The 27,237-nt window shown below is 46.0% G+C and overlaps 1 protein-coding gene across 10 annotated transcripts in view; it reads left to right on the forward strand.

Moving 5' to 3' along the window:
- Positions 1 to 27,237, forward strand: part of BCL2L11 (BCL2 like 11) — a 45,882-nt gene that overhangs the window by 8,937 nt on the left and 9,708 nt on the right. For 7 of the 10 annotated variants that reach the window (XM_033401945.2, XM_004277806.4, XM_033401944.2 and 4 more), the window contains one exon: positions 19,529 to 19,638. The exons of 2 other annotated variants lie outside the window; for them this stretch is intronic. In XM_033401945.2, coding sequence (XP_033257836.1) covers positions 19,529 to 19,638 — 110 coding nt within the window. Of the gene's footprint in view, positions 1 to 19,528; positions 19,639 to 22,723; positions 22,849 to 27,237 lie in introns of all 10 variants that reach the window. One more of the 10 variants, XM_049695710.1, reaches the window with a different exon arrangement.

Genomic DNA, 27,237 nt, shown 5'->3' on the forward strand with positions numbered 1-27,237 from the left:
GACATTTTGAGCTTGGCTTTTTTCACTTAGCATATGATACCTTTGAGATCCACCCAGGACGCTGTGTGTATTAGATGTGCTACAGTTTAGCTGTTGACCTGTTGAAAGACATTTGGGCCATTTGCAGCTCTGGCAGGGACCTGGCACAGCTGGCACTTGGGGGGCATTTGCCAGCCTGCATTGGACGTTACACATTGTCCTCTGGTACATCTTTGGGCAGCTGCCAGTTGAAGGCCATGGGCACAGTCTTCCTGGTGAAGCCACCCATCAGACTGGCCACCAAGGCTTCACCAGGGCAGCAGAACTGCCGCTGTGAACTGTGCTGTACGGGTTTTTCTGTGAACATGAGTCTCATTTCTCTGGGATAAATGCCCAGAAGTGCAATTGTTGGATCCTCTACGGTACTTGAGTTTTGTAAGAAGCTGTCAAACACTTTGCCAGAGGGTGGCTGTGCCGTTTATATTTCCATCAGCGATGTGTGGGAGATCCATTTTTTCCAGATCTCAGCCAGCATTTGGTGTTATCACTCTTTTGTATTTTAGCCATTCTGACCTGTGCGTAATGATATCTCATTGTAGTTTTAATGATGTCGAATATTTTTTGTGTGTTTTTTGCCTCTGTCTACCCTCCTGTGAAATGGTTGTTCATGTCTTTCACTCATTTTCCCATTGGATTTTTTTTTTTTTTTTTTTTTAACTCTTGAGCTTTGAGAGTTTTTATGTATTCTAGCCTCAAGCAAGGCCTTTGTCAGGTATGTGATTTACAAATGTCTTCTCCCAGTCTGTAGCTTGTCTTTCCATCCTCTTCATAGAGCAAAAGTTTTTAATTTTGATGAAGTCCATTTAATCAGTTTTTCCTTCTGTGGGTAATGCTTTTGGTGTCCGGTCTAAGAACTCTTCACCAGGCTCTAAGTCCCCCAATTTTCTTCCTAGGTTTTCTTTTTTTTCCTGGAAGTCTTATAGCGTTACATTTTACACTTAGATCTCTGATTTATGTTGAGTTAATTTGTGTGTTAGGTATGAGATTTAGGTCAGTGTTTATTCTTTTGGACTACGGTGCCCAGTTGCTCTAGCGCTGTTTGTCGAAAAGATTTTTCTTTTTCAATCTAATGGCTTTGCACCTCAAAGATCAGTTGTCAGGTTTGTGTGGGTTTGTTTCCAGTTTCTCTTTGGTGTTCCATTAATTGATGTATCTGTCCCTCTGCCAATACCGCACTGCCTTATTACTGTGGTTGTGTATGAAGCCATTATAATGGGTAGAGTGATTCTTCAGACTTCATTCTACTTTTTCAAGATTGTTTTAGCCTAGGCCCTGTGCCTTTTCATATAAATTTTAGAATGAGCTTGTCTGTGCCTACCAAAACCCCTGCTGGGATTTTGATAGGAATTTTGTTAAACCTGTAAGTCACTTTGGAGAAGAATTTGCCTCTTTACTATGTTAGATCTTCTAATCCATAAGCAGGAATGTCTCTTCAAGTACTGAGGTCTTCAGGTGTTGTAATTTTCAGCATAAATATTTTATGCATATTTTGTTAGATTTTATTTACCTTGGAGAAATTATTAATGGTACTTTATTTTTTATTTCAGTTTCTACATATTCATTTTAGTGTATAGAAATGCAGTTCATTTTTGTGCATTGATCTTAATATCCTACAGCCTTGTTGAACTCTAATTCAAAAATTTATCGGGAGACCTATCTAGACAATCATGTAATCTGAAAATAGGCACAGTTTTTATTTCTTTCTTTCTGATTTGTATTTTATTTCTTTTTCTTGCCCTAATGCACTGGCTAGAACTTCCAGTGCTGTGGTGAATAGAAGTGGTGAGAGCAGACATCTTTGCCTTTTCTCCTGATCTTAACAGGAAAGCTTTCAGTCTTTAACCATTAAGTATGAAGTAGCTATTTTATAGATGCTCTTTAAAAATATGAAGAAGTTTCTTTTTATTTCTAGATGGCTGAGAGTTTTTATCATGAATGGAATGGATGTTGGGTTTTATAAAACATTTATTCTGCATCAGTTGATATGATCATGTGACTTATGTTAGCCAGTTGATATGCTGTGTTATGTTGACTTTCAGTATTAATCTACCTTGCATGCCTGGGATAAATCCTTCTTGGTCAGGGTGTAGTTCTTTTCATAATTGCTGAATTGAATTTGCTAATATTTTGTGGAGGGTGTTTGTGCCTAAGTTCATGAGAGGTACTTATCTGTTGTGTTAAGACTGTCTGGTTTTGATCAAGGCCTTAATAGTGGGTTGCGTAGTGTTCCCTCCTGCTCTATTCTGGAAGAGATTCTGTAAAATTGGTAATAATTCTTCTTTAAATGTTTGGTGGGATGCTCTAATGAAACCATCTGAACCTGGAGATTTATTTTCTGGGTGTTTTTAAATTACAAATTCAATTTTTTAGTGTTTATAGGACTATTCAGGTTATCTGTTTCATCTTGGTTGAGTTTTGGTTTGTGGTTTGTGGAAACTTCGTGGTTTTCACGGAATGGGTCCATCTCTTCTAAGTTGTTGAATTTTTGAGCCTATGAAGTGTTTATAGTGTTCCCTTATTATCTTTTAAAATGGATACAGGATCTGTTGTGATAGCCCATTTTATTCCTGACATTGGTGACTTATGTTTTCTTACTTTTTAATCTTTATCAGAGTTTGTCAGTTTTGTTTTTTTAAACACTTTTTCTTTTCTTGTTTGCCTGTAGCATGTGGGACCTAACTTCCCTGACCAGGGATCGAACTGGGGCCCACAGCCGTGAAAGTATAGAGTTCTAACCACTGGACCACCAGGGAATTCCCCAGTTGTGTTTTTTTAAACCAGCCTTTTATTTTGTTGACTTTTCTCTATTATTTTCCTGTTTTCAATTCTGTTGTTTTATTATTCTTCTGTTTGCTTTGTGTCTGTTTTGTTTTTCCTAATTTCTTGAGGGTAGAAACTTAGTGTTTTGAGACCTTTCTACTGCAAGCATTTAGTGCCATAAATTTCCCTTCTCTCCTGCTTTAACTGTATCCCACATGTTTTGGTATATTGTGTTTTCATTTCCATTGACTTCTGTGTGTTTTCTTTTTATTTCCTTTGAGACTCCCTTTCTGACCCTAGATTACTTAGACATGTGTTGTTTCACTTCCAAGTGCGTGAAGACTGTCTTGTCTTCTGTTATTGTTTTCTTATTTGATTCCAATGTGGTCAAAGAACATACTCTGTATGATTTCAGTTCTTTTGAATTTGTTGAGGTTTGTTTTACGGCTCAGGATATGGTCTGTTTTTGGTGAATGGTCTATGAGTGCTTAAAAAGAAAAAAAAACCTGCCTTCTGCTGTTGTTGGTTGGCATGTTCATTATATATTTGTCGATTTAGTCTTATTGGTTGGTTGTGTTGTTTGGTTCTTCTATATCTTTGCTGATCTTCTGTCTAGTAGTTCTGTCAGCTGCTCAGTGTAGTGTTGAAGTCCCCAACTCTAATGGTGGATTTGTCTGTTTCTCCTTTCATATCTGTCAGATTTTGCTCCGTATATTTCAAGGCACTGTTTGGTGTTTGCACATTTTGAACTACATCTTCCTGTTAGGTTGATCCTTTTATCATTGCTATAAAGCATAGCCACTCCTGTTTTTTGTAAAAAATATTAGCAATGTTTACATGGGATGTCTTTTTCCATGCTTACTCTTCCAGCCTACCTGTGTTGTATTTGAAATAAGTTTTTTTGTGTACAACACATCTTTAGATGATACTGGTTTTTTTCTGCCACGCCCAATCTGTCCTTTTAGTGGTGCATTTAGACTGTTTACATTTAAGGTACTTGTTGGTATGTTAGAGCTTAAGTGTGCTATTTTACTGTCTTTCTGTTTCCTCTGTTTGTGTTTCTGTTTCCTATTTTCTTTTTTTCAACCTTACTGTGAGTTATCTGAACATTTTTTAGGATTCCATCTTGACTTTTTTTGTAGTGTTTTTACATATATTGCTCTGCTGTTACACTATGCAGATGTAATCTACCAGCGTCAGTGGCGTCACCATTTTATGACTTCACTTGCAGTGTGGGTACCTTACTTCTTCCATTTAGGTCCGCTTACCTGCCCCGATTTTCAAATATAATTGTCTTAAATATTTCCTCCATATACATTGAGCACCGTGTCAGATGACGTTATCTCTTTTGATAAATGTAATTTAAGAAACTCCTGAGAAGTAGGCTAGTTACTTGCTCCCACTTTTTCCCATTCCAATATTCTTTCCTTTCTGAAGTCCTAAGGCTCTGTTATCATTTCCTTCCTGTTGAGAGGACTTCTTTAGTCATTCTTCAATGACAGGCCTGCTGGCAACAATCCTTAGTTCTCCTTCATCCACGGATGTCTTTATTTCCCCTCGCCCCCCCCCCCCCGCACGCCCCCGAGGATATTTTCACTGGTTATAGAATTTGCGGTTGACGGTTGGTTTTATTTTCAGTGCTTGGAAAACATGCCACTTGCTCCTGCCCTTCATGGTTGCAGGTGAGAAATCCTTTGTCATTCGAATTGTTCTCCTGTAAGTAATGTGTCATTTCTGTCTGGCTGCTTCCAGGGGTTTTTCTTTGTCTTTTAGTTTCCAGAAGTTTAATGTGGCTTGGATTTCTTTGGGTTTATCCATTTCAAGGTTAACTCGAATATATATATATATATTCGAGTTATATATATAATATCAAATCCGTGGTTTGATATTTTCTGCCAAGTTTGGGAAGTTTTCAGCCATTGGGTCTCTGGGTATTTTTTCAGTCCCTGCCTGCCTCTTTGGGGACTTCCGTGACAAAAGAGTATTAGTATTTTTGTTGTGGTCCGACAGGTCCCCGAGACTGTTCATTTTTCATCATCTATTCTCTTTGTTCTGATTAACTAAATTCTACTGATTAGCCTCATGTCCGCTGATTCCCTCCTGTGTCACTTCCACTCTATTATTGGTCCTTTCCAGTGATTTTTTTTTTTTTTTGCTTTTCTGCTTTAAATGTATTTTTCAGTTCTAAAATTTTGCCTGCCTCTGCCGGGTGGGGTGGACGTTCAGATCCCTCCTGGGCCTTGCTGCTACTTTCCCAGCAAAAGCAGGGCACCGACCAGCACGGCTTCACAGAGCCCAGTCAGGGGTGTACGCTTAGCTCCCTGGGCCCCTGTTGACACCTGGAGGGGGAAAAGGTGGAGGGCTGACTTGCAGGCCTTGTTTCTGCAGGGCGGGGGCCAAAGCTCAGTTCCTCTCTGTTCCCTGTCTACACCAGCGTGAGGGCTGGGGGCAGGGGTGGAACACACCAGCCCTGCCTTCCACCACCTCGTTCCCCTTACTGGTGCTGGGTGTGAGTTCCCCTTTGTTCTCCTTCATGCCGGGTGGGCGTGGAGGCTCAGTGACCCACCAGGTCCCACTGAGCCTTGAGGCTGGGGTGGGGGATCAGTGGGCCACTGGCTCTGTTTTCCACCACCTCATTCAGTCTTGCTGCTGCCGGGGGCTGGGCAGGTTCAGCTTCCCGCTAGGCCTTTCCCGAGGCCTGAGGTGGGGGAAGTGAGGGCTGACTCACTCTGACTTGTTCTGTCTCATTGCTCACCAGCGTTGGGTGGAGGTGGGGGCTGGGCCCGCTGATACATGGTGTGTATGTGTGTGTGTAGTGGCGACTCACCCTGCCTGGTCCCACCTCCATGCTGCATAGTCAAGGGGGAGTGTTAGCTGTCTTTGGGGCCCTGGAGGGGGTGGGGGGAATCACAGCATCATCTGTTTCCACTGGGCAGGGCCTGGGAGGTCAGCTCCCTGCCTAACCTGCCAGTACCACCTGAGTGGTTTCAGAGCACCAGCCACTCCTGCTGGGCAGGGGGATGGGCAGCGGGCAGTGTTCAGCTGCAGTAGGGTGGGTATGGCCAAAAGGCTTTTTGTTGGGGGCCCCCATTCCCCAGTCCTTTGGCTAAAGAGAACAGCTTTCCTTGGATAGTTTTCTCTCTGCCTGTTGGAGATCACGTTGCAGGCCTCTGCAGTGCCCTGGTCGGGAGGTATGGAGGGTATGAGCAAACCGGGGGACTCGCCACCCTGTCATTCCTCAAGCCCCGTGGTCCCCAGGCAGCCCACTCTCTTTCCGCTCTCAGTCCTCCGTGCTTAGTTGTAAAAAGGAGGACCTGAGGGAGTAGGGTGACCCCACCTTCATGGAGCTAAAAATCTGTATCTTCTTTGAACTATTTACGATTGCTATTGATTGGCTCTGGTTGCAAAGTACTACTCAGAATTTTAGAAATCACCTCTTTCACCCTTTATTTTTATTCTCTATACGGAATAGTAGGATTTTAATGTCAGGAAGCGATTTAACAGTAATCCTAGCCACTTTTTTCACATACTAACTGCAGTATCTATTGTTGTGATTCCCCTGGTGACATGCCCTCAGAGGGTACACACCTCGCCACCCTCAAACGCACTGCCTGAAAATGTATGGGTGACACAAGTCTGATTCCACATGCCATAAGGGACCTTCTCATTAGGAAAATGCTAAGTCTTGTAGTTCTGTGTGATTGGACTCCAAGGCAGGAGAAAGATCAATCATCCACTGATTTGTTTTGGTTAGTATTTAGGGCCTTTGTGGTATTAGATTTCTAGATAGACATATGCACATAATTGCCGGTTGAATGCTCGACTGTCTTGACGTCTTGCTTCCTGACCTACTTTACAACCACTGAATCGGAGCACTTGCCCAGTGCCCGAGTCTCTGCACGCCCCTGGTCTGTGGTCACCCTGCCTGTGTTGGATGGGACTCCCCGTGGACCAGCACCCTCCCACACTGGAGTCCAGTGGTCTTCATTCCTCCTTTGTTGGGTCAGTCTCAGTGTATTCCTCCTGTGACACAATTTCCATCTGCTTTCACCTTCTGGTCACTGTCCTCTGGTCGTTCTGCTTGGTCAGTGGCCAGGACCCGTGCCGGGGCATGTGACCTAAGACTGCTTTGCTTCTCCGTGGAGGTCCTGTGGACCCAAAGCGAACGTCTGTCCTTTAAGACACGGCCGCCTTGGGCCTGTGCTGTGTCGGGCACTGGGCTGTGAGCACTGTGCCGCCCACCCGCCTGCCCACCCGCCAACCCTGCTCTGCAGGCACAGAACAGGGCCTGCCATTCCTTCCTCATGTAGGAAATGCTGGCAGAAGCGTATGTGCAGAGGACTCATCGTGGCGTTGTTTTATACCAACCGGAAAACTACTGGCAGTCCAAATGGTATGGGAAAACATCTACATTAGCCAGACTGTGGTGCTGTCTTCTAATGATGTTAAAAAGAATAGTCACGTGGAAAAGGCTCCTGGTGTTACGTTCAACTTAAAAAGGTTACAGAGTTCTTGGCGACATCCTAGTGTCATAGTCTATAATAAAAATACCATAGTTTGGGTGGCTTCAGTAATAAACATCTGTCTCACAGTTTTGGAAGCTGGAAGTGTGAGGCCAAGGTGCTGCCACGGTCCGGCTCTGGTGGGGTCCCTCTTCCTAGCTTGTAGGTGGCCACCTTCTCACTGTCCTCATGTGATGGAAGGATGGCAAGCTAGCTCCTTGACCTCCTCTTACAAGGGCGCTAATCCCATTCACGAAGGCTCCACCATCATGACCTAACCACCTCCCAAAGGCCCCAGCTACCAAGTACCATCACACTGGGGAAGAGATTTTTAGCATATGAGTTTTGGGGTGGACATGGACATGTACTCCATAACACGTAATTTGGTATCAAGAAGTTTATCAGCATAACAAGAAGATTAGAAGGAAAATATATCAAAATGTTAATAGTGAATATTTTTGTATTCAACTTACAGGTGGTCTTACCTGTTTTTGTTGTTGTTGTGTATAGAAAATCCTCATGGCTAGCATTTATAATAGAATAAATTTAATAAATAATACATATTTAAAAATTTCTCTTAATGTTAATCTTCATTTTTGGTGTGCACAGCAGCTTGTCACTGTGGCACGCACGATTTCAGTATTAACTTGCTCATATGGTCCGCTGTTAACTGTCACGCCCCTTATGATTTCATCCAGATGAGATCAGGCTTTTGGCCCATCACCAGGAGTACTTCGATGGACATTAGCCCCCTAATTTACTCTTTTGGGATCTGCCTCTTATTTTAGCAAAGTGAGTATTTTATTGTAGAACATCTTCATCTGGCAGGGTTCCCGGTTGATTCAGTGCCCGTGAGCTGCTACTGCCTTACCTCCAGGGCTGTGCGTGGGTCTGGAGCAGGGTCTGGATGGCATCCGGCTGTTCTCCAGACCCATGAGTGACCTGGGCAGATCTGTTAGTCCCTCTGAGCTTCGGTTTCCTCATCCGTCAGGTGGAGACAGAAGTGCTCACTTCCAAGGGTTGGGGGACTTTTGCATAAGCTACTGGGCGGAGAGCGGCTGGTAGGGACTCGGTCACTATTTTCTTTGCTGTGCAGTGACCATCGTGGCCACGGCAGGTCAGCAAGCATGACGTAATGAAATGTTCTTTTTTCCTTTCCATGGAAAGGAGCTGTCGTTTCAGAAGTTTAGGCAACTCACAGGGAAGTGAATTATCTGGAAATGCTACTATAATTCTAACCCTGCCAGGTCCCAGAACAAACAAACAAAAAAAGAAAATCTATTCTAAAAACTGGCCTGGGAGGGCAGGGGAGGTCCAACTCACCACCCCTCACCTGCCCGTGAACCCGCATATCACCCTGAGAAGGAACCTTGGTGTCTTTAGACCATGGAGAGCCATCTGGAAACCCACGCTGCGCCTGGCTCTGCTGAACCGGGCCTGTGCTGGGGACACCTGTGGGAGACGGCCTATTGGATTTGGCAGAAACTTGACTGTAGTTCAAGACGTGTGTTTGGAGCAAGAATGGTCTGGAGACATAAGACATAGGCTGAACTACTTTTTCCTGCAATCAGAAGTTATTGCACCTTTTTTCAAAATAAAAGTTATTTTGCTCATGGATTTAGCATTAGAAATATTCATTGCCTGACTAGAATCAAGAATTTTAAAACAGCTTTTTAATTTTTTTCCCTTTTCCCTGAGGAAATTCTGCTCCTTTGGCCATCGTTAAATTTTGGTTTTTGCTTCTGAGTGAGTGAATCATGAATCCTTGGGAACTTTTGCTTCACACACTGTGGGCTGACCGATGCCAACAGTCAGTACAAACATTTCCCTGGTGCACGAGTTGAAGCCCAGTTTATAAGAGGCAGGCCTTCGTGGTTTTAAGTATTTGCTTAGGATGAGTTGATATTCCCAGTGTCCTGTGGGAAACCCAAATTCACTTTGCATTTCCTCTGTTCTCTACCCTGGACCAGATCCCCACTGCTCTTGAGTAGAGTTGTGGTTCAACCAGACGGTGATGAAGCAGACCAGCTCCTGGGAGGGGGCTGCTTGGCCACGTGTGCCCGCAGGCCAGGAGTGAGGGCTGTTCAAGGCCCCATCTCGTGCTGGAGCCAGGGCCTTGAAACCGGGCCTTCGGCACAGGTGTCTGGCTCTGCACAGGGCACGATGCTGCTTTTAGTTTGGGCTTTGCGGCCCGCCCTTAGGCGTGAAAATGGTTTTGGAGCTAAAATTTCTAAAAAATGGAATCAAGCATTTCAGTCCAAGAGGGTGTATGTGTTAAAATTAAAACCGGTTCGACACAATGATTCTCGACTATCTGAGTCGCTTGGGAACTTTTTTTTCCCAAAATAAGTCACGTTCCTGGACTAGAGCATGCGTCCCACTCCAGTTCCTAAAACATTTTGATGTAAGTGATTTATAGATTTAGTGAGTGATTTGAGACCTTTAACAGAAGCTTGCTTATGTGGAAGGGACCTGTTTTTCTCTTGCAAATGTGTGTTGGTGGGGATGAGCCACACTTGACAACCTTAGTTTGGGTGAGTTTGCCGGGGAAGAGGCTAAAAGAAGGTTTTTTCTTTGTTTTTTCATCCCTTGAGAAATTTCTTAATGCAGAGTAGTCTAGAAGTGAAATCTGGCTCTATGCTATGTTAGTATATATTTGAATTCAGACCTCAGTTTTACTTACAGCTGAGCATAAATTCTGCTAAACTGGTCAAAACAACCCGCCAACTTAAGGAAACGATTTGGTACGTGGCAGAACCACATATATTTGTTGATTTAGAGAATTCAGTGATATTTAAGACAGTGGATGAGTGCCCGTGATTCCCTCTTTGGTCGTGCAGATTTTATCACTGGGCTCGTGTGAAGCTTAGAACCGGGTTTTCTCTGTAAGGAAAGCCTGACACATACCATACACCACGCTTCGTTTTCTCTCCAGTTCTTTTTTCTGATAGTTTGATAGGAATTGTTGGAGTGGAAAGTTCCAGCAGGTGACCCAGGCCAGTCTTGGTCCTTCCTCTGATGCCGTCCATTCCCCGCCCCGGGGCAAGTCCCTCCACCTGCCTGGGGGCCAGTGTCCTCCTGAATTGGGAAGGTGTTGCAGCCAGTCTGCAGCGGTCAGAGCACTGAAGGGTATCTGGTGTGGGCGGGGTGGGAGTTGCTCTGGTTTGGAACGACCCTGTTGAGTCGGTATTGCACGGTGGTTTTCTCAGTGCGGGGGTAACCAAACTGTTGCACCCAGATCTGAGCCCATGAGGGGGTAGAGCTTGGCCAGCAGCTGTGTCTCTGGAGGGGAAAGGGCATCGGGAGGAAGAGGAAGAACCTGAGAACCTGAGAAGATAAAAAGACCTTTGATACCACCAGACGAGACATCTTTCAGTGCAGAATTCTGCACATCTTACACTTGTATTTGCCCTAAGGCGGCGACTCTAGCTTCCATTCTTTTCCTGTGTTGGGGGGGGACGTGGCACAGCCATGGACAGAACATTTTTGTGGTTTGCAGAGAAGGCCTAGGATCCGCAGCCCCCCACCCCCCGAATTGCCGTGTCGCGTGCGGAGGTCAGGTGGTGGCTTGAACGAGGTCGGTACAGGCTGGTCAGTGGATGAAGGAACTTGGGCTCCAACCATCTTTCTGATGGATCGCTCACGGTACCGGTCAGATTCTCTGCTCACTTTTTTAGCCTTTTGGTTTTCTTATTTTTTACACAGCGTTCAGTTCTTACACTTCTTTTTATCATTGAGTTTCCTACAAAAGGCTTTGGGGCTGTGTTTCCCTTTCAGCATAAACGTGCTCTCCAGACGCACGAGCTCTGTGAGTTTTTTAGGGAGAAGTCAGACAGCCCGATGGCAACAGACATATGTTTTGAGGCCAAATATTTAAGCCATCAAATGTCCAAACACAATGATTCCGTCCTTGTGATTATGCAAAATAGTGTCTGGAACTGAGGTGTAATGTTTCCTCTCTTGATAACGATGTGGGATAAAAAGAGGCAGCTGCGTCTTGTGAATTGGTTCGAAGTGGGAAGCTTTCATTATGCCTTCTGGTGTGTTATCAGTCACCATATATCTGCATTAACAGATGAGTGCTTCACTTCGTGCATTGCCGGTATAAATTTTAACTGCATAAATAAAATTATAGGCTTTTACACGTCTTAATTGGAAAGCTGTTTCGGATGTAGCTTTTCAGGATTCTGTATTTTGCCCCTTGCCTTGGTCTCCACTAGCATTAGGACAGAATAACAGGGACGCTTAAGACCTTCATGTGAACTAAGGAGAAGAGATTTTTCGTCACCTGTTTCCTGCCGCCAGCGTTCAACTTTATAGAGGAAGCCACACACACTCTGTAATCAAAAATTTTTATATTTGTAGTTTAAATTCTCATTTCCTCCCCCACATCTGATTTTGGGCCAGGAACAACGGATGGTTACCGAAAGCTAGTAACTTCAGAATTGTTAACACTTTATTTCTAAGGAACGGTCTTAAGTGAATTAACATGTAGAGTTGTGTGTTTACAACTTCCCTGGCTGTAACCACTTAGCCAATCCCAATCCAGAAATCACTTCTAGACTACTTTGCATTAACCTTAACCACTTAAGTCTTAACCACTGCCGGGGTTACAGTTTAACCCTGGCAGTGGTTAAGATGCCACGCTTCCACCGCAGGGGGTGAGGGTTCTATCCCTGGTTGGGGAACTAAGAGCCCACATGCTGCGTGGTGTGGCCAGAATAAAAGAAAATAAAAGGTCTCCAAAAAGCATTTCTCCTTATGTAGTTTGCTGGAGTGAGTAGTGAAATAAATTGTCTGCATAGGAATTTCCCTCCACTGTCAGTGGAAGGGTCATGAGGTTGTGTTTGTTCTTCTGAGTAGGACGGCACAGGCACAGTCAAGTCCTCCGTGATATTCTGGAAGGAATCTAAGACTATGGAAATAGAGACACAGCTGTCCTGGAGACAGTGGGGCTAGCGGCAGTGTAGGGAAAGCAAGGAACAGTAGTGTCCTGTGTCCTGCTGCCCCCGGCCAGACCCGCTGCAGACCACAGCCACACGCTATTCAGAGCATCATGTTTCTGGAGCGTCCCGAGGGGGACCTGAGTGGTGATGGAGGGCATTCCCAGGGCTCGTCGTAAAGGCACATGGAAGGAACTGGTTCCAGACCAGATCTGGGGCACGAGGTGGCAGCTGCATTGATTAAAAAGAGGGGTAATGATTGAGAGGGATCATAGATGGTCTTTGTAGCCCCAGGGGACAGAATCTAGATTGGGATCGGGGTTAGAAGAGAACATTCCAGTTCCCAGGAGGGAGAAGTTCGTAGCCCCTAATGCCTATCAGCGAGGACTGCGGTGCCTTAGGAAAAGAGGTGCACCAGGCCCAGGGCGGGCGACCAGGCATCATGGTGCAGGAGGCTCCTGCCAGGTCCCCCACCTGACGAAAGATGCTGGCTTCTGCTGTGACCCAGAGTTAGCCGGGTATGTCCTTGGACATAGACATAAAAACTCGGGATCTGGGTTTGCTCCTGGCCTTGGCTTCTTGAAAATATGTGTGTTAGAGGACAGCTCAGGGGAGATGGGTAACTAGGTCTTCTGAGGTTGAAGAAGGCATGACACATTCATCTTAATGCCTTTAGATTCATATTTTATTGTAGGATGCAGTTAAGGTCAAAGGGGGAAGATACGAACACTAGTTTCCAGACTTCCAGCTTCATAGCCTTGGTTTACCTGCAGTTTCCAAATGGTCAGACTGGAAATTGATCAAAGCAGCGTATTTTGATTTTCTTACTCACGGCCATGTAAAAGCAGTGGGCAATACACATGGAAAGAGTAAGTATGAAAACCCTGGCTACATCTCATTCGCTTTCTTAGTTTCTTTTTTTGTCCTAACAGCTATTTATTAAAGCACCGTCTTGAATTCATGTAACTGCTCAGGCTTGACCCATGTGTGTACCAGGGAAAAACAGGTTTAGGAACTTCATGAGTACTGATGCTGAATACTATCTCTTTATTTTATTTCGAATCCAGTTCATTTTCATCCAGTGGTTCAGTGGAATTGATACAGTATTTATCAAAAAATAAAGTGATGGAATTGAGAAATAATAGATCCAGAAGGGGAGAGGTCTCTGTGTGTGTGTGTGTGTGTGTGTGTGTGTGTGTGTGTGTGTGTGTGTGTGTGTAATTGGGTTCTGGCTCGTTTGCTTTCTGAGAACCATCAGAGTTCAAGGTGATTTCTTATAGCATTTACTGCAGTCAGTAAATGATAGTAAATGACTGATAGTCAGTTACTATCATGGCAGCGGCCCTCCTTCCCCTGTGGCTGGGAATTCTGGAGCTGCTGAGACAGCTCCGTCACTCAGGTGGGTTTCCTATGGAAACCTTGGCCGGCTGTCTGGTTGCTTCCTTCTTGTAAATCTCAACTGATAAAGATATTTCTGAAGATAGCCCCTTAAGTGAGGAGACTGTTGGGTTGAATAAACATCCCAGAATTTTTACTTCTCCAAATGAGCGTTGACCTTCACAGTGGCCACCTGCACGAGCAGTGCTTCCCCCGAACATTTTTGGAGCATCTTTTTTGGAATTGTTTCAGCCCTGTTTTCAGAGCCAACAAGGAAGTGGTCCTTTATGTCTTTTGGTTCAATCTAGAGTCTCCTCAGGGATAAAGATGGGCAGCCCTGAAATGCCAGGAGGAGGGGCTGGCTTTCTGCTCCACAGTCCCTGGTAAGTGCCGGGCACAATGAGCGCTTATTTGCCTAAGTATTATGTTCTGTGGTGTGTTTAAAATAAAAACAATAATTTCTTCAAAGTCATACATTCCTCTTCTCCTCAGGGACCAAGAAACCCTTTCTCAACTCTGAGTTGAATATTGATTGAGAGCTCAGTTCATGTTGATTAGTTGAAAATGTAATCTCAATTCTACCCCAGTATTTGTAGCTCAGCGAACATCTGAAAACAGTATAGAGTGAAATGTTTCCGTAGATTTTCGTTTGGTTTCTGGTTCTGCACTTGAAGCTCCAGTAGTGATGTGCTGGGAACTCAAACAGCCGCTGGCCCTGGGATGTGAGAGCATCCTGTCCCCAAGGATGATTGCAGTGATGTGAGCGCACGTGTAAGACACGGTCCCGCCGCCCCCAGGAGGGTTCTCGTCATCCACTCAGCAGCCCGACCGGGTGTGGAAAGATGGCAGTGAACGTCAGAATGTGACCGCAGCTCCTTTGAACACCTGCCGATCGGAACAGTGGGGTGGAAGCGGTTGGACGTTCAGGAAAAATCAGAAGGTTTGGCTTGACGGATGTCAAGCTCATTATGCATCGACAATCTCGTTTTTTAAAATTTTCCCACTCTCGCTGGCGGCGCTACAGAAAGCCCTTTCCGAAAGCCTCAGCCTGATTTCACTATCAGCCACTTAACCACGATATTAATTTTTTTTCAGTCTCTGAGCTTTTAAGATTTGGAATTACCCTCTAGGCTGGAAACTAGTTTTGTAGCTGAACCACAACAGTTAATGCAATACTGCACATCTTTCAGTAACTCAGAGTTCTTTGGCGTTGAAAAAATGTCCTCCTTTCTACCCACCCGGCACACTGGTATAGAAAAATAGATTAATCAGAGACCTCGTGGTTTTTTTGTTTGGGGTTTTTTTTTCCTATAGGAAATCAGGTTACCTGAAATGCTAGATTCTGAAATGCTAGATTTCAGAAAACTCTAGCATTGTTTCCAAGAGTTTTGATGAAAATTCAACTAACATATCGCACTTTTGACAGAATTGCCTGTGTGACACAGTTGCATTCCAAAGTTTTGATTAGTGGCTTTGGTTAGAAAATCTGGGCGCAGCAAGTTCCCCAGCTCAGAATGGTGCTTACAGGATCGGAGCCGGCCTCGTGTGGACTTCTGGTTACAGCTTTGAAGCAGTAGCTTTACATTAAGAGCTGCTTATATTTCATTGTGCTTTTCCTCTTCCCTCCCCTCTCTCCTTTTAGCTCCAGGTTTATGGCATGAAATGCTTTCTTAAATGCTGAAATTACATTTTCTGTGGGTGAAAATAACACCTCATCACAGTTTCCCCTTTGAAGTTCTTATGTTTATGTAAAATTGCCTTAGTTAAAAATGTGATCTAAGTAATAAGAGCTTTTGTTTCAAATAAAGACCCATTTTATTGACGAGGTGTCAGTATTTGCGGCTGTTAAGCACATTGCAGAGAGCATAATAAAATGTTTATGTTTGATGCTTATCTGTCTTACAGGCTAGAGATATAAATGTAAATGATCTTCTTGATAAGTGGATTATATTAGCAAGGGAGCAGGCAGATTGAGTATCTAGAAAGGATTGTAGGAGTGAGGGAGTGTTTTCTGAGTATCCCCTGCCCTTGAACCCCACCAGCTCCAGGTTCACCTTCGGAAGACCGAGCCCTGGATCCCTTCCGCATCGTGGTGGTTCGTGCTCTGGTCACTGTGGGGCAGAATTCAGCATACTGGTGATAAAGGGAATAAAAACCTTCATTCTGGCTCCGACCAGTGCCGCCGTGGAGCTGACAAGCAAATTCTCAGGCCAGCCAGACCCCATTCTTAGCCCTGCTAGGTTCTCACGTGACATGAGACCGCATGTGACAGACACCAGCATTAAACTAGTGATGAAGTTAAGGAAGAGCCCCCGGCCCCCCCGGCACCACCAGAAGGAGACATTTTGTTACTTGAGAAATAATCTTTGAAATTTAGGTGGCAAAAATCCACTGTATTAACTGAGATTAAGGCCACCATTTTAAAATATAGGAATAGGATGCCTTTGAAAATATTCAAAATAGAATTTTTAGCTTACGATCTTACCTTAAAACCAATACTGTCTGTATTTATGGGCTAGGTTTTATTGCAGGGTGAATGTTGGTCATTCATTTTAGGTTTATTCAAGAAATAAGAACAGTATTTGCTTCTCAAAAAACTCCAGTTCTTGGGGGCTTCCCTGGTGGTGCAGTGGTTGGGAGTCCGCCTGCCGATGCAGGGGACGCGGGTTCGTGCCCCGGTCCGGGAGGATTCCACATGCCACGGAGCAGCTGGGCCCGTGAGCCGTGGCTGCTGGGCCTGCGCGTCCGGAGCCTGTGCTCCGCGGCGGGAGAGGCCACAACAGTGAGACGCCCACGTACTGCAAAAAAAAAACTCCAATTCTTAAAGCCAAGTGGTGATAGCTGCTGTGTTAGAGTAGTCTAGACACATCAGTCTCCTTTGCAAATGTTAATTTATAGTGTATGTTACTATTCTATAGAAACTTCAAAAAATATATATACCTAAACACAGTTGCTAGCTCTCTTACTGATCTGTTTTATCAGTTAGTGTATGCTAAGCCTGGTCTAACCAATTATCTTTGGCTAATACAACTCTCCTGACTCCTGAGTGTTCTCCAAAGATACACGTCTGGGCCCCAGAACTGACCCGTGGTTTCTTCCCCCTGCTCAGGATTTCTCAGGGCCTGGTCCGTGGACTGTCTGCACCAGGAGCTTGTAAGAGTACAGCTTCCAGGGCCTCACTGCCAGACCACGGGGATGTGTTTCTCTCTGTGCATTTATTGAAGCTAGCAGTTAGAACTCTTCTTTCTGCAGAAGAAACATCTGCTTATCTTCTTCCCCCCACAAACAGCAGGGCATTTGTCTCTAAGATGAACAAGTTGGATCTGGCCCCCAAGGTTCCACATGTGCTTCTCAGCTGCTGGCCAGGTTGACGCAGTCACTAGGTGCTCATTTTGATGTGCACCGGCTCCAATGGTGGTGCTTCTGGCCGTCAGCCCTCCCGTGAGCCAGACAGAACTTTCTAAACCACATAGGTAAGTGAGGGTGTTAAAGAGAATTCAGGAGCCTTCACCTGCAGGTTGGGGGAAGTTAACCGGGGGAGTTAACTTCGTTTTGTGTTATGAGAATATAAGGTATGAGTATCCTTGTCCAGAAGAAGTTTATCATTTAGTTGAAGTCTAGCATTTAATCTGCAGGGATGTGAGCTCGTGGGAGCAGGGCTTGGGCATCTTTGGTTGCTGTACCCAGACCATCTCCTGAGCGGTGTCTGGCTCATGGGCATTCACATTCATTGCGTAAATTAGTGAGTGTCTTGATTTACTAAACCTTGGGTAACTTGCCAACAGTTTGTACCAGTCTGTCATCTTCGTAAAATATGCAGCCTAGATTTCACAGATTCTCTTTGGATAATTGGCATTTTCTGCATTTCTGACTCTAGGATTGAGGGCAGATTTACTCTCTCGAAGAGAGCCAGGTGTAGTGAGAAAGGAGTGGGGCTCTGGAGAGGTGGATGACAGGGGTTCTGAGCGACCACGTGGCATCCTGTGCGCTGGTCTGGTCACTTGTATCTGTGGATACATGCGTCTCCCTGAGCTAACTCTGCAGGTGATGGCCACAGTGTTCATTCTAAGAAAAGAGGCTTTTTCTTAGAAGAAGGTGAGTTTGTAACAACAGCTGCTAAAGTCAGGGAAAGAGCACTTGATTGGCTGATAGTATGAAAAGATAGTAATGATTTGGTACCTGTGATGGACAAAATCCTTAAAGCACTGCAAACCCAGGAGAAGGGAGTGAACTATTACAGACCACTTGGCATCACATACACCCTGAAATTCTGTTTTCTGCCGGTTTAGCTACTTAAACTTTAATTTTAATAGGCTTGTACAGAGTAACGATGGAATTTGTGACAGAGGTACTGCCAAGGCAGTTTTCTGTGTGCTTGGAGGGGTGTTCAGGGGACATGCCTGGCGTATCCCAAAAGTTTCCTGTCATCAGCCTTTGTGCGCTTCACCAGGCATCCTTGGGGAAATCTCCCCTCTGGCTCGTTGCCAGCACAGATGATTCTGGAGAGGATGCACGTGTGTTCTTTGTTCAGTGCCCCCACACCTGTGCACACACGGCGCGCGCGCACACACACACGATGCCCTGCCTCTCAGCCTTTGTGGGATCATCGATCATTTCTCTTGGGTGAGGGCCGGGGGTACAGAGAAGTTGGGGCAAGAGATTGAGAAGACTTGGTAAAAACTCAAGAGTTCACTTTTAAGAGCTTTTGTAGACCTAGGAACCAACAGCACTTTTATTTGTAACGATAAATAAAACTCTTAATACAACATACAAGATTTTTTTTTTTTTACAAAAATACAAAAGAGGAAGCTATATTCATGTTATGGCAAAATCTGATTATGATAGGTGCTTAAATTTTTCGCTGTGGTTAAAACATAACACGTGTGTTTAATTGCCAGCAGAGTGCTCCTTTTAACAGGAAGTTAGCGTAAGCCGCATGTGAATAGCAGTTGAAATCCAATAATCTCATCTCTTTTCCTGTTACCCGTGTTACCCAGCTGTTCTCTGAGTGTGGAGAACACTTTTCTTCGTGGTACTTGGAGATATCGTCTTCCTGATGCTGGTGGGATCTTTGGACAGCTCACAGTTTTGTGCTCCATTTTTGGCCGTCACGTGGCTTTGAAATGGGCTCATTAACCAACGGCTGAATGCACTGGGTGTAGATGGGAGTGACAGCTTAATGAAAGGGTGAACCTCCCTCTTTTTTCTCCTTTCAAAAAAGCCTTTGCTCTTACACCCAAAACATTTCCTCTCTCCATGTGGTGTTTGCAGACTTGAGCCATCTTTATTGGCTGCATTAATATCGAAACAAAACATGCAATTATGCTTTCATTTGGCCCCTTGGTGGCACTTGTGCAGACTGGCTGTGTATCACTGCACCTCCTTCCATGGAAACAAGCTCATTCAGGTCTCAGGTTTTCACTGACTTTGCTTTGAATACAACCATTTCATGTTCCTCGATGACGTGTGACATTTTCCTAGGAATTTTACCTTGCCTTAAGATCAAAATATAATAGTTACTTTACGGACAGCCTAAATCTTTACACTCTCCTATGTTTCGAGGCTATTTCTTGGGCAGCATCCATTGTGCCGTTGTTGTGTTAGTTTGCCTTCTCGAAATGGAAGTAGGTAATTCACTGGCCAGGAGATTTTTAAATTTGGCAATTCTGAATCTCCAGTTGTTGTTGAAAATGAAATTACTCTGTATGCCTTATTCATGAACCAGAGTTACGTAGCAGAGCCTGCCACCATAATCTCGAATGCATGATTGTAGCTCTTGAAGTTAGGGAGCGTCCCAAAACATGAAAGCGTGTGTGAGATGGGCTTGCTTCTAGAAACTGACCTTTGGGACTTTCTAAATGATCCATGGAAAACAATGTGATTTTTGTTCTGTTTGTTCTGATGCAGCTTCCATGAGGCAGTCTCAGGCTGTACCTGCAGATATGCGTCCGGAGATATGGATTGCGCAAGAGTTGCGGCGTATTGGAGACGAATTTAATGCATATTACCCAAGGAGGGTAATGATGTTTTCTTTACCCCCTTTCTCCCTCACACCCTACCTCTCCCTGCCATTTAAAAAAAAAAAAAGAAAAGAAAAGACTAGTAATAATCCTGTGCTTATTCTGGAAATGAGCGGTATTACCTATGTGTGACCTACCATTCTTCCTCCTTTCCCATTTTCCATTTGTTTTATGGCTGAATGTAAGTGGTGGCCGTTAGACAAAATCCGAGGCCGACCAAGGGATGGTAGGAGCACAAACCTTAAATTCTCCATGCTTGAAAAAAAAGGGATTACGTATATGCTTTGAAATATTCCCATATAAATACTAACATAGTCTTCAAGCCAGAGAGGGAGTTGCAGCAGTTTGGGTCAAAAGTAAAGAAATTTTTAAATTTCCATCTTAGCCAAAGGGAGCGATGCCAGCTCTTAAAGTAGAAGTCTCCCCTGTGATTTGCCAGGCAATGAGTCAGAGCAGGGGGGCCTCTGTCATTCCAGCCCCCACTGCTGTCCTTGGTGTTCATTTATTGAAATGTATTAGGAGGCCAATAACTAATAGCCTGTAATCTGGGGTATAAAAATTTTATACCTCACATTGAGTGCCACTGGGATTTTTGAGGTGTGCTGTTGGGTTAAAAAAAAAAAAAATTCAGCCTTAGATCCTACTCTGCAGGCACAGAGTGTATTTTGTTTTGCCCAGGGGCCATATATGTTACCATTTGGACACCTTATTCCCATGGAAGGCATTTTAAAATGTGTAGGGTTTAACTCAGGGAGTCAGGCTCTTAGGAGCATGTGTGACTACTTCCTGTAGGGGTGCACCAGCAAATGTGTGAGAGAATGTGATTTTGGCTTTGCTAACCTTTTTTCTGGCAACCATGTATGAAGGTATTTCTGTTGATTTATCGAAAAGGAAGCACTTAACAATTATTTTCTACAAAATAAGATTTAATATCATTCTTTCTTACTGTGTTACTTTCCATCTGACTCCTTTTCTGTCAAACATTATTGTTTCCTATAATACTTTTTAAAGATTTTTCTTTCTTTCTTTTTTCTTCTGGAGGGAGTTTATGCTTAGGACCCCCCAATATTTCTGTCCTGCTTTCAATGTTAGTCTCTTTTGTAGCTAGCAGTTGCTTAGTGAACAGATGTTACCTGTAAATTGCTTTCAGTCAGTCTTGTTTTCCTGTTACGTGCAATGCCTGTTCAGCTTTTTTAAACATACGTGGAGATGTTTTCCCTTTACAAGAGAGTCTTTTATTGCTTCAGTATAGAATCTCCAGAAGGGAGTCAGGGAGTTTCAGAAAACTCACACTGGATCCTCTTCGTACCTTCTATAGGGCGTGTATGTGTGTGTGTGATGGGAAATGTGCTGTCGTGTGATTCTGTCATTAAACGGGAAATGTCACATTGATGAACGGGCTCCGGAATTTCTTGTGATACTGGGTCTAGCTGGCAGGATGCCTGGCGGCCTACACCTGACGGGGACCTGCTCACAGAACATAAATCCCTTCTCAGCCTAGATCTGAAATGGCAGTCACTTTGGCAAGGTGGGTTGTTGTGTAATTTGCCACAGAAGTTACCGTTGCCCTAGTTTCTTCTGCCTCGGTTTCGCTGGTGGGGTTTCGGGGTTACTTTTGTGTGTGGACTCGGCTCTCCCGCTTGACTAGGAGACAGTGGTCAGAAACAGGGCCCTGGGATATTCGGGACGTCGGTCCCTTCAAGAGGGTAGGCTGAATATATCCAGTCCTGATTCTGGAACGTGTCACGAATCCAGCAGGAAGAGGTCACTTCTGACGGCTCTGGCGGCTTCTCAGGCTGAGCCTGGGCCGTGAACTGACCGGCGTGCTGGGCCTGCCACCTCCCATCCTGTCTCAAAGCGGATGGTAGAGGTCCTTAGGGCTCCAGGTCTGGCTTGGCTGGGGCTCCGCAGGAGAAGTGAGGCTGCCGGCCTCCGGTGCCTTCAGAGTCCGGGGAGCTCTGGACACCGAGATGAGTCAGCACAGCTCCATCCTCCGGGGGCTGGATCAGAACCTTTGGCCAGAGAGCCAGGTGTGTTTAAGAAGGTTTTGCAAAAGTTTCTCTTTGAACTTACATGAAGTATCGATGACTCTGCGATTGACGTGAAGTATCGGTGACTCTGCAGAGCTTTCCCCCGAGCCTACCTGGATGGGTCTGGCTGATGCATCTCGGTGGTGGCCCCGAATGCTCGGTGGTGAGACCTGGGCTAGGGAGGGGTGGCGGTGTTGGAGCACAGCCACGCCCACACGTAGGCTGCCGAGGTGCGGGACCATTCAGATCACGTGCAGAGGAGACACAGGCCATTGGGTGGTCTTCATCACCAAACCTCTCCCGTGCAGGTGGGAGAAGAGCCTCTCAGAGTTCACACCCCGCCTCCCCACCGTGTTCCCAGTGTTATTACACGGTTTAATGTTGAAGATGCTCATATGTTTTTTCAAGTGAGCTGTAACCTGTTCTCAGTGCTTTGGGTAAGATAAATAGAAGTGAGTCTCGTTGCAGTATTTCTCAATATTTGTAATCGTGAACCTTATTTGGCATCTCTTAAAAAAGAACCAGTGCAAAAATGCAGTCGCTAATCATTGAAAGGACTCTAGCTTTCTAAGAAGGCTGGAATATTGGGGGAGGAGTAGGGACACACTCTAGCTTATCACCTCATTTTTCAAAAACGAAACAAACTTATCCTCCAGGTCTTAGAAACAGCCAGTTCAAAACAGCAGACTCTGAAACTCGGGATAGTGACACAGTGACCCCAGGGCCGCAGACGCCTGTCTTAAGAGTTGTTGGATTCAAAACAGTCCATTGTCTGCAGTCACACTGATGGGCCATTGTTGAATATTGGGGGTGGAAACCTGGGGAGGAAATGGGAGGGATTTTGCTTCCAAGTTACGCACTTGTCTGTCCGGGGAGGTGTCCCTTCTTGGCAAGCAGAGTCCGTCGCCACGCTGCTGTATGGTGGATCGGAGCCTTTTAAATGTTCAGTGTCTCTACTTGCTTAATACTTTTACATTACGTTTTGTAAAGTGTTGGTCTTTTGTTGCCATAAGCCTTGCGAAGCCTGACAGGATATTTTCCCGTTTTTTCAGTTAGAGCAATAGAGGAAGTTGTCGTGTAGTTGTCATGTGTTCAGTGCACTTGAGGGCAGTGGGGAAGCATATGAGACGGAGCTGTGGAGTCTGAATCCTTGAAGCAGGAGGTGAGAGAGGCACAGGTGAGCGCAAAGCCCCGGTGCATGTTCCCTTCTCCTTTTGTGACTCGGTGGGTGTCATCGCCCCAAATGAACCCTGCCAGGGCAGGGCGACCTGCCCCTCTACCTGATGGGAGTTTTACTGCTCCAAGTCTGGTGTATATTTGTAACTTTCTGTTTTGAAATAATGCAGACTTTGACGCCAAAGTTGCAGGAATGGTACAAAGACCCCTCTTGTATCTGCCACGCGAGTCCCCTGCTGTTAACATTGTGCCATGTTTGCTTTAACGTCCTCCCTCCTTGTACCTACCTGTGTGCAAACTATTTTCTGAACTCTTAGAGAACGAACTGCAGGCACGATACTCCTTTACTCTTAAATTCCTCAGCGTGTCCTTCCTAAGAATAAGAGTATTCTCTCGTGCAGCCACAGAGTGATTAGCAAGATTGGGAAATTAACAACGTGGCAGTACTGTCGTGTCATCTGTGGGTCTTACGCAGACTTTGCCAGTCGTCCCAACAGTGTGACATTGTGTCCTCCTCCGTGCATCGTATCGAGAGGCACTGGGTGTCAGTTTGTCCCATTCCTGGGACTCTGGTCAGAGGTGGTGTCCCCCACTACAAAGTCAGTACTTTTCCGTTTATCATAGAAGGAAAGTGTGTATAAATGAGGAAGAACTTCCCTTTCTCCCCTGTGTTTACTTCGTTTGTCAACTTTAGTTCATGGGTCCGCGTTTAGTTCAGCAGCTTATTATGTGTTCCTCTCGATACTTAATGCTCAGATTGTCACAGGTTTGGCCAGTGGCAGCCCCGTGGTGCGTCTCCACCATGTCATTAGGCATTAAAGTGCTGCAGCAGCCTAGGCACACGTAGAGCACGTAGTGGGACAGAACCCAAGGGTCCAGAGAAGTGGTGGAGCTCTGGGATTCGTTGCTGGGTGACCTGCAACCATACGGTGTCCTGGCTCCATAGCTCCCCATGTCCAGCTCTGTGAGATTGCGGGGAGGGCGGGCGAGGGCTCTCGGGGAACACCGGGCAGCCAGGGACGTCAGTGGGGAAACTGCGTCTCTCTCTGGGGCTGTCGGAAGAGGGCAGGCGGCTGGCGCCTTGGTGCCTCCTCTTCCCCGGGGGTGGCCGCACCCAGCCAGCTTTCCTGTTGGTTCTGATGGCCTCTGCTGGCTTCTGTCACCATTCGGAAATCGCGTGAGTGCAAGTGCAGGTCCCGCCTGCTGGAGGGAGCGTCAGCAGGCGTGGGCTCCGGTCCCCTGCCGGCGTGGGGTGCCCCGTGCTCACCGCAGGTCCTTGGGGATGGTGTCCAACTGGATGGGATTCTTGGCCCAGGCTGGGGTTGCAGTCTGAGGCCATGGAGAGGGTGCTAGACCCTTGAGAACGTGAAGACACGTGCCATTCTCTGACCAGCGTGCCCCGGCTCCCCGCTGCCCCCAGTACCGAGGCTAGGATCACTCGCCTTCTTGCCTTGCCATCAGCGTGTCCAGCCTAAGGCACTCTGTGCTCAGACAGGCTGCTCTTGGTTAGCGGTGGCATGGGGATGTCCCGGTGGGGGGCTGCAGTGGACAGCGGCACGCGATGCTAGGACAGGCTCTCTAGAAGGGCCAAGAAGGAGATGAAAACCCTTTCATTGTTGGATCACAAGAGACAGTGTATCTTTTGTTCACACTGCCTGCCTCCTACTTCTGTCTCGGGCGTGTGCAGGCATGAATTGACCGAACGACATAGAGGGAAGCGTAGCCCTGAACCCCACAAGGTAGAGAAGAAAAGGTGGCTTGCAGGCTGGTTCTGAGGGAAACCACAGTTTAATTGGTGTCAACACATTAGCATTTTCATGTAAGTTGAGCCTGGAACATCAAAGGGGCTCTGGACACCGACCCTCCTTGGAGTCAAAAATCCACGCACTGCCATCCCTGCCTCAAGACAAAGGAATTGATAAATGACTCACCCAAGGGCAGGAAGCTGAAACTGTTTGGACAGAATCAGGACTCAAACTCTAGTCCTTTTGATTCCACATATTGTGATCTCTAATTGAACACAAACTTTCCCCCCCACTTCGCTAACTTAAAGAACTGTAAAATGAAACAGGTACCAATACTGAAAACAACCCGTGTGTAAGTGAACCTGCGCAGTTGAAACCCGTATTGTTCAAGGGTCAGCTGTACTGTATGTGAACTTGAAGTCTGTATGTGTCGTCTTTCCTAACAAGTGAAATTCCCTGTGCTGTTTGAGCCTCGTTTTCGGAAGGGCTGTTCTTCTATAGATGGTCTTCTGTAGCTAGTGGACGGGGAGAGGTCAAAATTATAGTTTGTTTGGTAATAGCGTAAACCGTACTTAACGTCCAGAGATGCATGTTCTCAGATGGCCCTCTTTTGAGGCCTTCGTTCATCACATGTTGGAGTTTAACAAAATGAGATGCTTTCTATTACTGTCTGAGAAAAGAATAATGAAGAATCTGCCTATCAAACATTAAAGCTGGGCCCATCCTATCTCATGAGATGATGCCCCGCATTTGTCGCACACAGGTTGATAGAATGACAGTTTTCGTAGCACAGCCAGCTGTGGGCGGGATAAATTGATGCCTACCATTTATTTGGGATACAGTTTTCAGGTTTAATGAGTGTCTCCCTTGGAGTTGGATAAGGCAGTTGTGGTCTTAAGAGCCTCGCATACCTGTCTGACACGTGCCGTATCCACACCACGCGAACAATGACAAGACGAAGAGAAGGAGCCCATCACGGAGACGTCAGAGCCTGTGAGAGAGAAGCGCCTCCCTCCTGTGACATCAGCTCTGCTGTGTTTCCCTGAGACCTTCTCCGAGAGCAGGGGGCTCAGATTATCTCCATGGAGACCGTGGCTGTGGAGGGCTGAACGAGGGCTTTCCATGACTTGTGGAGGATAGAGGGTGATCTCGTAGGAAGATGCAGCTCACAGGCAATGGCAGGGACCTTGGGGTCAGATTCCGTCTGCCCACCTTCAGGAGCCCCAGTTTCGGTCAGTCTCTTAGGGACGTAGTGACGATTAAACCAAAGCATTTAGAGATGCATCTGGAAAATGCTGTCCATCATCCCGTGCTACCATCCTTCTGTTTTCTCTCACTTTGAACTGTAGTTGAGACTTTTCTCCATCGGGCTTTAAGCTTTGGATAGAGAGATACTAGTAACTTTGTTCACCTGCGTGTCTGCTAAGTACCCAGCTCGTTAAAGGAAATGTCGGGGGGGGGCACCCCCGGGGGCGTGGGGTGGGGACCCCGGACGTGCTGCGTCTGTCTGGGTTACACAGATGTGAGCCGAGGTTGAGGCGCTGGTGTGTGTGTGAATGGCTGGGTGGGCACCAAGCTGGATGTGGCTTGTGTGCTCGCTCACACTGTGGCAGGTGGGCACACCTGCATGGCTGCCTGGCCCTTGAGGCACCGGAGGCCATCAACACATAACCATTTGGAGATGCAGGTGCCTGGAGGGGGACTTCAGAGAGGTCGAGCTGGGTTTTTTTTAATCTCTTGAGGAGGAAATGGAGATGCACTTTGAGGCTCGGCCCTCCTGCAGACATACAGAAATAATCAGCCTATCACGTCATCCTCCGCTAGACTTCTTCCAGCTGAGCCAAAGCAGAGGGGTTTGAGCTGCGGTTAAAGTGCTTACATCTCATTAGCATTTGTCGGAGGCTGGGGCATTTTAGAACAGCGTGTTCTTGCTCTGCACCTAATATTTTGTCTAATGGTGCCTCGTGCGGGAGTTGTAAGAGCCGTCTCTCCGGCTTCTCCGTGGTTGACACAGTGACACACCTCGAAGGTCACGGGCCGGGGGTTCTTCCTTTCAGCCAGCTGGAGCCGTGGGGCCGGGGGGCCGACAAGTTATCTAGAGATCTGCTGCGGAGAGGGGGAGGTATGGTACTAAGAAAATCCAGCGCATGCCAGGTTAATGGGAGAAGTGAGTATTTGTCCTACCAAAAGCGGTACCTGTAATAGATTCTTTGAAATGATGCACTGAAAATTGGAAAGCGGGATTTGTGCAGATGCCGTCTTTCTGCGACGTTCGAGGATCACATCATCACCCTAGTGGGAGAGCTCGCCTCTGGTGCTTGGGGTGGAAGGGGCACTGCATCCGGCCAAGGAGCTCCGCTAGCACCCTTTCCACAGCTGTGTTGACATCAAAGCGTGTTAGGCACTAGCTATGCAAATGCCCATGTTGCCTTGGTGATAAATAGAAAGTGAATTTGGTCTTTGGACAGCATTGCAGCGGCATGTCTGACACCTGAGAACAGCAGTGGATGTGGAGGCTGCACTGGAATCTGAGCTGAGATGTCCTTTGACTGTGGTTCTTGGTCTTAAAGTGGAGAGAGACCAGGTCTTCTTAGCAAGTCTCCACATCGAGTCATCACACATGGGCCCTGTTCCTCTCTGACCTC

Source organism: Orcinus orca, chromosome 13, assembly GCF_937001465.1.
Source record: "Orcinus orca chromosome 13, mOrcOrc1.1, whole genome shotgun sequence".
Lineage (NCBI taxonomy): Eukaryota > Metazoa > Chordata > Mammalia > Artiodactyla > Delphinidae > Orcinus > Orcinus orca.